Genomic DNA, 13,251 nt, shown 5'->3' with positions numbered 1-13,251 from the left:
TAGTTTGAAGTTGTGTTTTGTCTCCATGTTTATATGAATGTTTATGCTTCACTTCACATTTATTTCTGAGGAATATGTTGCTGTTTGACACCTATGAGATTCTGTAAACTGAAAGAAAAATATTAGATTATCTCTATAAACTAGCGAGGTTTTTCTGCCAGTTTTTGCAGTTGAGAAATTTTACAGTTAACAATTATTGCATGTAGATTTTATTTCATTTTATTTCTTGTTTATATGACATTAAACAAGTCAAAGTTAATGTAATTATGTGGTGATGTGAAAATGGGAAGTCTGTGTTCAGTTATTATTATCTCTCTGACTCTGTGCTCTTCACACTTCTTACACCTATGTGTCACCTCTGGAAAAGGTGCGACTGCCACTCGCCACAGTCCTACGCTTTCTAGCAAAGTTTGATTTAAACATTCGGCGGTTTGGTTCTAAATGAGCGTTTATGTTTAACTGAGCCACCCAGACCTCCCAAAGGTGATCCAATATCACAAATAACATCTTAATCCCTTGGTGATTCTATGGTAGGGTAATGTCACAGCAGCCTTTAACGTTTGTTCACACTCAAGAACTAAAATATTTTTATCTTTTTTTGCAGTGGCAAAGATATTACTTGGAAAAAAAGTGCATCTTATGCATAATTAGCACCCCTAAAAACTCTGGAGAATCAATGTACGATATGCTTTTCTTTGTTACATTGATCAAAGTACTTAATTAGTATGATTCCATGACTTCCTGTTTCCCTGTGGCACAACTACGATGTCACACGGACGCCCACTTAAATGACTTCATCTTCAAGTTAGGTTCGATGTGTGTTGAGCTTCTTAAGGGAGGAAATGGCGGCAAGAACAAAGCTTCTCACCTCAGGTTTCCCACGTCAAGTCAAGTTTGTTTGCTTTGCACCTTTCAGCTCAGACAGTTCAAAGTGTTTTACGTGAAAATACGTAACACAATGAAAAAGGAAAACAAGAAACATGACGATAGAGCAGGGAGAGAGACATTACTTCAAAACGAATGTAAAAAAGTCAGATTGCAGTTTGCACACAGGAGTAAAGATCTTTATTTCTGTGGAAATGTCTGGTGAAACTTAACAGGAACCGTTTGACCTTATTGACCACTGCTGCATTTGAAGGAACAGTAGCGATTCTAAGCATACCAGTACATGTTGTTTACTTTGCTTTAACTTCTGTAATTATTTGAGAGCCTAAATGAGAATTATGAATTGTTTTGCGTTAGCAGAAGGGAGTGATTGACTTTGCTGAACAGAGAGGTGCATATGTGACCTTTACCGCTGCCTCTCTCAGCAAATATTAGCTGTGGAAATCTCTCATAAGAGATGATCCGTTACTTCAGTGACTCAAAGGTCAGGATAAATGTTAGCACCGCTCCATGCCACCTACCACTTCCCCGTGAGCCTTTCTCATTGCGTGAGAATTCGGTGTGAGAAGAACAGAGTCTTTTTTATCCTTTCATACAGAGTTTTTCATAACTTTTTGTCAATATTCTGGAACCTTCGGATTAAAAATGACAGTCCTCTGTTTGGAAAGCAATTTTACTTTTCCAAATTGTACTTTTACTTTTTAAAATCAAATGGGAACGTTACAGCTGTTTAAACATTTCAAATGTTTGAATGAGCCAGTGAAAATCCGCCTCTGTAGACGCCGACTCCTCACAATCTGTCAACAGAATGGCCACCTATGTAAATCTGAACCTTTGTTTTCAAAACCTTTTAAAACCTCTGTTTTAAAAGGTTCAGATTTAATATGAACTACAGACATTTTTGAGTTAGTTTTAAACACACACACAATCACACACACACTTTCTAAAATAATGGCTTGTGTTTTTTTTTTGTTTGTCTGTTTTTTACCAAAAGACGATTTAGGTAATAAAATCATTTTGGCAAAAGAAAAAAAAAATCCCCAAGGCCATTATTATAGAAAGGTGACGATGTTAAACTTCATGTCAGAAGCTGAGCAAGACGTTAGTTTTACATCACCCTCTGCTGCCATCTGGTGGCTGAAGATTGTAACTTTCTGCTAAGGTTTCCCAGCAGTTTCTAGCCCCTAGCAGCAGCTCTCTAACCGCTTGTTATGTCTGCAGTGTTTGCTACTGCTACCCTCACCCCTGGCTGTGGTTTAGCGCAAACAGCTTCACATATTACCAATGCTTGTTGCGGCTTCGGCTTGTATTTTCCGTGATCTCTACACGTAAACAAACCGCTGAGGCGTTTTTTTCCCAACTTAGCAGGAAATGGTTACATCAAACAAAAAAAGGCCAACCAAACTGTCAAACGATGAACCCCAAAGCAATAGAATCCCACCTACAAGCTGAATGCAGGGAAGAATTAAATGTACTCACCATTCCCTGGCGATAAATCACAAGTTGAAAAATGATCAAATGTGGTTGCAACAGTACATTTTTATGCGGAAAAATAATTGGGTGAAAACACTTGACTAAGTGATGTTGTGAAGGCTAAAATTAGCACTTTTGCTTTAGATTAACTGGATCAACAAATATCAGACAGATAAAAGCATACTGTGTAAAACTGTGGTGTTGTGGGTCAAACCAGAAGGTCATCAGTTCAGGAGCACCACAGGGAACTGTACTCTCGCCATTCATTTTCACTTTGTACAGTTCATACTTCAAGTACAAGACAGAGTCCTATTGGCAGCAAAAACTCTCAGTTTACAGAGCATCAAGACAACATTAAAAACATATGGTGGGGTATTTATTGTGCAGTGTGGGACCAATAATCTTTGAGTTCATACAAATCAACTGATTGTAGCTTTCAGGAGAAACAGGAAAATGAGGAAGTAGAGACATAGATGTCTCAGTGTTTACCGGTCTACCAAAAGAGACAGAAGAAGGTTTTTCCATTCAGAAATTGTGGCAAGATGTTGTATATCTTCTATGAATGATGACTGTATTGTGGAGAGTGAGACCTCTTCTGCTATCATCCATTAGGCTGTAGCAGCATCACAACCAGAAATTTAAAAACTGTAATACTGACCCCTACAGGAGACCTTTCCTAACCACAGCCTTCAGCATCTACAACTCTTGGTAGAAACTTGAATAGTTTGAGTTCAGCAACATTTCATTTCCCTTTTGGAATAATAAGAGTATTTTTTGAATTGAAATGAATTAATTGAAAATGAAAGCGAAAGTGGGAGCGAGCTCTGTGTTCCTGATGTCTGAAAAAGAACTTACTTTAACATTGTTATCACTGCATAAAAGAGAAGACATCTGATCCAAGTGACCAACGACAAAAAGCTAGCAAGAATTCAGCTAGCAGGAATCACATCCAGACTGGTGAAGCATCAGTTTCACCAGCAGGGGGCGCAAGACACCAGTATTCTGAGTGCAGCCCTCTGCGTTTTCATTTCTAGCTTTAAAAAAAATGGATTTTTCTTAATATGATGCCAATACAATATTAGATCAATTGTAATGTTGTGATTTTATGTCAGAAAGTCTTTGTTGGGTTTAATAAATTTAAACATAAAAGGAGTTTTTATAGCTCTGTGTGAAGGTGGTGGTAAACCTTCGTGTGGTTGACCACTCAGAGCAGATGACGCAGAAACGCTGTCACGCTTTCCTGGAGACGACCTTCGTTTCTGTAGAAGAGGTCAGGAGAAAAGCTCTTCATTCTTAAATTAATCTTAAATCTACAGGTTACACAACAATGCTTCGTAATGAAGATAAAGGTTTGTCTCTGTGTTAGCTTCCAGTTACACTCATGGTTTATATGCTCCATGCTTTTTCCACATTTTGCAATGTTGCAACTAGAAACACGATGGAGTGATTTTGAAGTGTGTGGGGGGGATTATGTGGTTTCTAAAATTTTGACAGATAAAAATATGAGTTCCTCCGTTCTGTGAAAGCCTCAGATTTATTAGAAAACAGCAAACAAGCAGAAAGTGTCCAAGAAAACTGTATTAATCCCTTATAAAGTGACAGCAACAGTTAACCCTTGAAGTGTTATCACAAGCTCTCTATTTCACACAAAAATAAATGTCCAAATGTTTATTTTCTTCTGGTTGTGACTGGACACTAGATAGTTCAGTCTTGAACTGATATTGGATAGTAAATTTGTGTACATGTTCCACCGATAAGGTAACAAACTAGCACAACTTGAAAAATCTTGGCTAAGCAAGATCTCTGTGATTTATTGCACCAGATTAATAACAAAAAAAGTAAGTAAAATGTCTTCAGTTTTTTACATGACAAGGACATGAAATTTGTGTGCGTACCGGTATTACATTGCACACCTTATATATTTAATATCACAATACCTTCATTAAAACATGTTTTAACCAATCCAGCTAAACGGTTCAACTGTTTTAATGATATTCTGTTTTTCTGGCTTCCATACAAAATCCTATTTGGGGTTGAAAAGGAACATTGCACTTTGCCCTGGCCCTTCACCCATACGTACACAAATTTCTTGTAAGTTTGTAGTTACTATTTTGTTTGTTGAAGCACTTAAAGTTACTTCTTACTTTCTTACTTCTTTCCTTCCTCCACAACCATACATGTTTGGTTGACTGGATACTTTACCTTACACTTAGTTGTGTTTGAATGTTTTTGTCTAGTTTGTGTCCACGTTGACCTTTGTTGGGCTATTAGCCAGCTCAGTTCAGGGAGAAATCCTGCCTCTCACGCATTGACTATTAGAGATAGGCTCCAACATCCCTGAGACCTACAAGTGGCCTGACTGAAAGTAAAAATAAATGGACCTATAGGCAGTTCAGTCCACGTCCTCTACTGGATCAACATGATGATCATTAGACATTCCGGCCTTCGTCCGTTTCCCTCTTGCTTCTTTTGTCACAGTCTCTTCTCGGTTTTCCTCTGTGCATCGTTGCGAAGACGCTTTATTTCCAGAAGCAGCTGAAAATTAAAAAAAAACAAAAAACATAACATCAGTCAACTCCACAGCTAAGTATCGATACAGGAAACCTTGAGAGGATGTTCCAATACCTGGGTTTTCTCTCTGGGCTTTAGTCCCTAAGTAGTAGAGCCAAAAGAAGGCAGTGATGAGTGCGACGACGGGCAGGGACCTCAGGATGAAGGTGAACACTAGCTCCTGGGAACCGTCTAAATACAATATCCACACAAGTTATTGTTGTCAGTTCAGCTTTCATTTTTCTCTAAGTGATTGGCATGAACAAGTACTACTGGGAGGATGGACTGAAAACTTTAACAAGACAAGTGGAAATTAAAACGTCCGAAGGAAGTGCTAAGTTAATATTCAAACGTCTTTTTTTAGTGACACTGAGTTCACTAACCTGAACTCAGTGTCACTTGTTAGACTGTTGATTCTCTGTCATGTCTTTTGTATTGTGTCTAACGTTGGGGAAGTGCTTTAACTGCGCACTGCCATTCATAAAAATGAGGAAAATGGAAGTCAAAGCCCAAGTAGAAGAGGAACCCTTGCTCTGTATGTCAGAGAAAACTGCCACAATACCTTACAATACTAGTAGAGAAAGACAACAATTCAATAAAAAGTATGTATGTATGTGTGTGTGTGGGGGGGGGGGGTGAGTGTGTGTGTGTGTGTGTGTGGGGGGGGGGGGGGGGTGTGTGGGTGTGTGTGTATGTGTGTGGGTGGGTGGGGGGGTGGGGGGGTGATAAGAACGCAGTTACAAAAAGTGGGCCAACTCCGCTGAAACACGCTGATTGGGCTTTCGCGGCGTCCGTAGATAAGAGCACTGAGCACGCGCGTGCTTGTATGGGCGCTGAACAAGCACGCGCGTATTTTGCCGCCCGGACGCGCGGTGCCGAGCGGCGAGGATACGCTGGAGGAACCGTGTCTGATGGATGGGGAAAGGCGAATCTCTTTTTACAGTTTATCATGAGTAGTAGGCTATTTGTTAAATGTATTATTTACATAACCATATAACATACATAACTCATTCAGTTTATTTACTCGCATTTTGAAGTATCCGCACTGGAAAGGGCAACATTGGACATAAGTTTCTCAATTTCGATTGTGGTGGTTTCAGGGCTTTTCCGAAAAAGAGTGCTATCTCAATTTCTCTGAAATGTTCGGTCCATGTTGGTTTGAGGCCTCTACGTCGTATTTACTTTTAGCCTCAACATCGGACAAAATTATGCTCAGCGTAGCCTGACTTGCTCCAAAACGGTTTGGAAACATAATTCACTATTATTATTATTATTATTATTATTATTATTATTATTATTATTATTATTATTATTATTATTATTATTATCATCATCATTATTGTTGTTGTTGTTATTATTATTTCTTTTATGTAAAATGTTCGCTCACAATTCGCACTGAGTAATTGAGTCATTATATATTTCTTACAAATATTTGTAGCGCTCCATTTCCAGCGAACTGCAGGAAATGAAACATCTTTGTTGTGGTTAGCTGTTATGCGGGTTGTGCAAAGTCTTGACGGCTCAACATATTCAACAAAACATCTGATTTACCGTCAGCTGGTCGTTGGTTTTCTCTCTCTCCCGATTTCTCTCTGGTTTTCTCCCACTTATCTGTAAAAAAATCCAGATAAAACTTCCTGTATGGATTGTTGGTAGCTCCCTATGGCATCGCAACAACAAATTACTAAAACTGTAAATATCAGATATGTCACTTACCTTCAGTCACGTGATTAATTGGTCTGTCAGTTGTTTTCTCTTTGTGTATGACTACCTTCTCTTTATCTTCTAAATAAAGATAAAGACAGAGTTTCTAGAACAGACATTCTCCCATACATTAGAAAACATCACATTGAACAGTCCGTTGCTGTATTTCTATGAGCATCAGGTCTCTGGTGTTTGTCACCTACTGTCTGCAATGTGGGTTTTACTGTTGTCATCTCCTTTGTCTTCACCTCCTTCATCTATCCTCTTCTTCTCTTCAAATTAAACAAATCTGTTATTCTACAGGGTGCAGATATCTTGGTCAAAAGAGTCTTATTGGTTACCGTTTCCAGTCTGGTGGTCTGCGCTGTCGGCTGGGTTCTCTCTGGGTGTAACTCTGATGGCTGTACCAGTTCCTTCACTTTCAGTCAAAACTGGTATTTCCACGCTGACCTTGCAGATGTATGTTCCTGAGTCAGTTCTTTTAATATTTTCCAACGTCAGATTCTCACATTTGTTTTTATGCTCCTTCCAAGAGCCTCCAGGCTGATTCATGACAGTCTTGTTCTTAATTAACGTTTGGTTTTTCAGCCATTTGAGGCCGACTCTGTCGGCAGTGCCAGTCCAGCAGCAAGTGACGTTCACTGTCTTTCCCTCTAGGACAGAAACGTCGGCACTCTGACTCACAACAAGAGCGTGGGACAAAACACCTGCGGAGGGACACAGTCACAAACATCGGAAAAGATATTCGCAAAATATGTGGAGAGGAGGCAGAACAGTTCTGTTTTCTGTAGTATTTATTAGTTTTTCTGGAAAAGTGAAAGTTCTGATGAGGCTCATTCATCAGATTATAAGTACCTTTTCAAAATAACAACCTTCAAGCAGGTATTAAACATATTTCTTATTATTTATGTGTTAAAAATGTATTTCATTTTGGTCTGATGTAATATTCTAATCCCAGTTTTGTGTTTTCATTCACTGTAAGCGGAAAATCATCATAATTAACAGAAATAAAGACTTGAAGTCATCAATCTGTGTGTAATTTATCTACATAAAATGTTTTACAAAGTGAACTAAACTGAATTTTATCTACTGAAATAAATGAACGTTCAAGAATATTCTCATTTATCGAACATGACTGTCGATGTGCACGACAGAAACACAACTTTCTTCACTTAGTTTTCCGCTTTTATTTTGTAGGACCATCAATCAGAACTATGAAGCGAAATATTTAGATCTATTTGAACTAGATTTTGTCTTCAGGCTTTGCAGGATTCATTCAAAAAATTTTTATTCAAATGTGTCCTAGCTCAACAGATTGTGAATAACGGTTGTGTAGATGACGTTAGTTACATGTTATGAATTTGTGATAAAAACAAAAGATTTTCTGTTCTTACTTACCCCAGGATGGATCTAAACCAACACACAGGAGCAGAAAACCCTTGAGGAGGTTCATCCTGTCACCAGACGGTCTGCAGCCTGAACAGAGTGATGATGAGGAGAGATGAAGACTTTCATCTGAAAGAGAAACGCAGGAAACCACAGGTTATTTCCTCCATATGTACTAGAGACACACCTTTCTCTGAAAGCCCATTTCTCTACTTTTTTTTAAATTTTTTTATTGCTGCCACTCTTGAGCAAGTAGAAATCTAAACATATAGAATATCTGAGGGACAAGCTAATATTTCATAAATGTATTTAAAAGCCGTGAACGTCACAGCTCTTCAAACGTCGTGAATCACCTGATGCAACATAATCCAAGTGCTTCATTAAATGCTATGATATAAACAGCATAAGAGCCAGAGCATTTTAGCTTAGCTGTCAGTACTGTTAACCTTTTAATCTTTGCCCTATGGACGTTTTTGTTTGTTTGCTGATCTGGTGGAAGTGAAAAATTGTGTTTTCATAGAACTGCTCTTCTTCTTTCTTTAGGTCTAAAACAGATTTCCCAGCAGAACCAGAACCTTTTCTTTGTTTCCTCTCAATCCGTTGCTTTTCCTCCACACCATGTCAGTAATACGATGGCAGCATGTCGTTCAGAGACTCCAGTTCGCATGGAACTCTGAACCACCATGAGGTCTGTTTATCGGAAATGGCTTCACTCTCTGTCTCGGACGGCTGAACAGGAAGACGCTCAACCACAAACCTACAGACTCATAATAATCGGTCTGCAGTAGATAAATGCAGGAGCGACATGAAAACTCACAAACTAAAACGAGAAACACACATAGAACAGAAGCAATTTAGAGAAATACAATGACAACTCCTTAAATAAATACAGTCATGTTGTATGTGGAAAAATATGGACTGTTTTAGCCTATCTATTCTAAACGCCAAATTAAAGAACAGGAGGATTAGGTTGGTGGCATTTGCACTCAAGAATATTCTGATTTCGACAACTTGTTGGGTTTATTTCCACAATCCTCTCACAGGAAGATGAAAACATGGCTCCAAAAATTAAAATCTTTGTCCCAGAGGGCATTTTCAAATCACAATCTAGCTCACTGTGCTTCATGCTCTCTCTGTGGCCTTTCAGCCCAATGGGAACAGGATATTGAATCCCTCTAACAGGTTTCAGCCAGAACCTCTGTGGAGGATTGGCTTGTGGAGTAGTTCTAATTGTCATAATAAGCTTAAAGACAAACTGTTCAGTTCTAGTCACTTATTTATCAGAAAATTCCACAATTCCTCTTCAGAAGCCTGTTTGTTCCTGCAGCGTATTGAGGCCAGATGCGTTCATGCTGCTTATACAAGCAGGTAAGTGTGCAAACAATAAAGTGGCACTTTTCAGGCCTGTGGATGCTGCAAAAGGAAGCAGCGTGGTCGAAGTGTCGTTGTGCTAACATGCATTCACAGCTTGTGAAGCCAGACGTCACAGACGGCATCATCACTTGGGTTTTCTCAAATGGTTTATAGCCACAGTCGGCTCAGTGTGTGTAAAATTCTGACCGGAACAAATATTTGTTTCTGTCTGGTTGGGTCCCACACATGTCAAAGGTTGGTCCAGAGTAGCGCCACCTATACCTTTTAAAGTTTGTGGTTGAGCTTTTTCCTGTGTAGCGCTGCTTTCACACCTTCAGAGGTCATGTTTCATTAGCATGACCTCAGATGGACTGGAAATAACTGAGCCTCTAAATGAGGAAGTGTTTTATTCTTAGTGTTTGCAGACCTAAGAATAAGAAAACAGAGATCTCTGATCTCAGATATGTTCTATCTTCATTTTTATTTTTATTTGTTTTATTAACAATCATCCGAATGGACCTCAGCTCCCATTCTCTTTCCTCATCCAGATAGCGTGTGCTGCTTCTATGTGTCTCATTTCTTTGTAGTTCTCTTAAGGTTGGACATTGAACCCCAATGGAAATCCTTAAAAATACATTAGCATATAAAACATGCATTAAAAAAAAAAAACGATCTGCAAAACTCATGTATTTACTTTTGAGAACAAATACAGATGGATGGACTTTACCAGCTGTCTGCTTGAGAAATGAAGTGACGCTTTAGAGAGGAAGCAACCTGGTCTGTGGTTTGTCACATTACTCCTCAAAAACAGTTGACATTATTCATAATAAAGACAAAGGGGACAGAGTGATCTGTCTTAGAGGTCATACTAACGGAGAGGAGAGACAGTTTTCGTTATTTAAAAGTGTTCCTTGGTCAAATGATGGCACTTCCACTCACCAGTCTGCTGCTCCTCTGTGCAGGTTCATCTTGGAGTGAGTAACTTTTTAAAAATATTTTCATTTGTTTACTGTTTGTTCATTTCTGCTGGATGCTTTCTATTCCTCAGAAATGAAAGCTGTAAAAATAAAAGGATGAATGTTTGCTAAACAGCTAATTTCAGCTAATTACACTTGGTTAGTTTGTTTGAAAACACTTTTATTCTGAGAAACACAAAACCTCCTGCTCAACATGGACGTCGGGTTCAAAGACTAACGTATAATAGCAGGCTGATGAAAGTAAAGCATTTACTACTAAATTAAACTATTATCATAGATGAGTAAACCATGGCTGGGAATTGTTACAAAGAAACAGTAGGAGTGCACAGCTTGATCGATCATTAGTCAAATAATAAAGGATTAATAGAACAATTAAACTACAATAAATGCAACACCGATGAGCCGATGACTTCATGACCCAAGGTGGAGGAACAACTCAGATCCAACTCTGTTGAAAACTGATCTTGATGTTTGATGTCAAAAGTTTATGTCAGGCATTATGTAAATATGGATATTTTCTAAAATGACAATTAAAAACATTTAATTCATCACTGTCTGGTCAGGAAATGCATTTGTAATGAGCAAGAGAGACATTTTCCCTCAGCCTTGTTTTTTCTGCTCTTTGTTTAAATCAAACTTGTCATATAAATATACCTGTGTTGGTCATTTCCATATCAAAGTGCAAAATCGGGACATTTTCAGCTTCACACAACTGACTCTCAGCTATGTCTCTGTCCAGGTGTTTCTTCAGATGACCTTGTTGTCACTCAGAGTCCTGATGTTTCCGTTCAAGAAGGAGAGACAGGAAACATCACCTGCTGCTGGGAATGGACAGCTGATAGAGTTGGCATTGAATGGTTGAAAAACCAAACATTAATAAAGAATAAGAGTGTCATAAATCAGTCTACAGGCTCTAAGAATGAGCAGAAAAGTAAGTGTTCAGTTCTGATAATAGAAAACATGATAAGAAGTGATTCAGGAAGATACATCTGCAAGGTTACTGTGGAGATACCACTTTTAGCTGAAGCTAAAGGAAAAGGAACGACCATCACTGTTACATCCAGAGAGAACATCACTGACAGCACAGCAGGAGGTAAACGACTGAAACACTGTTAATCTGACTGCTGGGTGGAAGTTTAAGTTCAGAAATCAGAGAATAATTACAAGTGTGAATCTTATTTGTTATTGCATAGCTGCCTGTCTGCAGACTGTGCAATAATAATTTTTCATGTAAAATTGTTCATTTTACAAGAATCATTTTATGAAGTAAATTTGCCTTGGTTGAAAATGTGATGATTAATTAAATCATGGCCCTAATATCCTGCACTGTTTCCATCTTAGTTTACCATTTGCTATTTCAGACATGTTTCACTTCCCCTTGTAGCACACCTATGAATAATTATAAAAGGATTATAATAAACATAAATCAAAATGAATTCTAGAATATTTAAAAGTCAAAACAAATATAATGACTCTTTCACTGTTTGTAAATAAAAGAAATAATACCAGCAAGGCTTATAAAGAACATCAGAACATTTTAGTCTAAATCCAAGTAGCTAACAAGTTTATGTTTGACATTTTAAAAATATTTATAAAAAATATATAATTTCAAGATGCCTTCTTTAATAGGGGTTATAAAAATGTCTAGAAGAGTTCAAACCTTCTGTATTTTTCTTCCTAAATCTTGCTGTGTGAAGAAAACAGAAGGATAAACGATTGGTAAAAAAAAAAAAAAACAACAACTAACAGAGCTTAAATGGACCAGAATTATGTTCAGACAACATTTCAGCGCCAGATTTCCCTTCATGCAGTCTGCATTTATGATATATGCTCTTCTAAATATTAAACTATTTGTAAAACATGCAAGAAAGCTTTACTTTCATTGACTTGTACATTTATGTTCCTCTGTCTCTGTAAAGTACCTAACTACAGCTTAATCTTCATCCTGAGATGCCTGCCCATCCTCCTCATCGCTGCCTTCGTCTGTGTTCAGTGTTTAGTTCATAAAGCTCAGAAGAATCCACCAGCAGGTACTGAGAAGTTGTGAGATTAGTGGCCTTTACTGCATTAACAACATCAGAGCTGACTGATGTTTCGTTTCAGCTGCTGATGGAAATAAATCCACTTCAGCCCAGAGCAGAGAGGAAGAGCGAGGAGACGACGGAGGAGCGGAGAGGGAAGAAGAAGAAAATGAAGAGACGATGAGATGAGGATGATCACTTCATCTAGAGGAGATGCAGTTACATAACACACTGTAACAAGTGTTTCGTTACAGTGTTGTATTTTTGTGAATTATTCATCCAATATTTTTAGTGTCCCAACTTCAGAAACGTGAAGAATAAGCAAATGTAAGGATTCCTTCATGGTAACAAATGAACTGGGTTTGAGGACACGGAGTGGTTCTGAAGGCAGAACCACCTTCAGATTGAATTTACCAGATGTAACTTGGCTTGGTGTTCATTCAGGATTTAATCCTGGTATCAAGTCAGAGAAAAATGACATTAGGTTAGATTAGTAGTTTTCACTAATTACAAAGATAATACAAGCCAAAGCTACACAATCTGGTATTGTGTTTATATACAATCCATGTATCCATGTAACAGATTCCACCAAAGGGATTATTTCAGTTGTAATTGCAGATTTTCATAGACATGCTGATAAAATTGCTGACTGTTCTCACTTCATTAATTGAACAGAAAACTAACAAATCTTTTTGTCTTCAACTTGTCCAGCATCCTGCCCTTTCAAAGTCACTACAGTCAGACATTTCCTCCTGCTCACAGCTACTGCTATATACAGTCTAATATAAAACATGAGAACATACATCCTGATGAGTAAAAAGGAGCTTTTGTAAATAACAACCTTTAAATAAGTTTTAAATGTACTTTTTGTTAAGGCCACATTTCTGTTTTAAACATAGTTT

The 13,251-nt window shown here is 38.0% G+C and overlaps 1 protein-coding gene and 1 long non-coding RNA gene across 2 annotated transcripts; one reads left to right on the top strand and one right to left on the bottom strand.

The window, feature by feature from the left end:
• Positions 1–3,959: 3,959 nt before the first annotated feature.
• Positions 3,960–8,148, bottom strand: LOC122820529. Its single transcript, XM_044098021.1, has 7 exons — positions 8,011–8,148; positions 6,954–7,319; positions 6,816–6,884; positions 6,625–6,693; positions 6,460–6,519; positions 4,984–5,100; positions 3,960–4,893 (listed from the first exon to the last, which is right to left on the bottom strand). The coding sequence occupies exons 1-7, from the start codon at positions 8,063–8,065 to the stop codon at positions 4,751–4,753; spliced, it is 879 nt and encodes a 292-aa protein (XP_043953956.1). The 5' UTR covers positions 8,066–8,148; the 3' UTR covers positions 3,960–4,750.
• LOC122820530 lies at positions 6,931–11,409 on the top strand. Its single transcript, XR_006368814.1, has 4 exons — positions 6,931–7,071; positions 7,270–7,494; positions 8,016–8,154; positions 11,068–11,409. It is a non-coding gene; the product is annotated as an uncharacterized LOC122820530 (long non-coding RNA).
• The last annotated feature ends 1,842 nt before the right edge of the window (positions 11,410–13,251 follow it).

This window comes from Gambusia affinis, linkage group LG18, assembly GCF_019740435.1.
Source record: "Gambusia affinis linkage group LG18, SWU_Gaff_1.0, whole genome shotgun sequence".
NCBI lineage: Eukaryota > Metazoa > Chordata > Actinopteri > Cyprinodontiformes > Poeciliidae > Gambusia > Gambusia affinis.
Note: the sequence above shows the minus strand (reverse complement) of the source record. Positions and strands in the feature narration are given on the sequence as shown.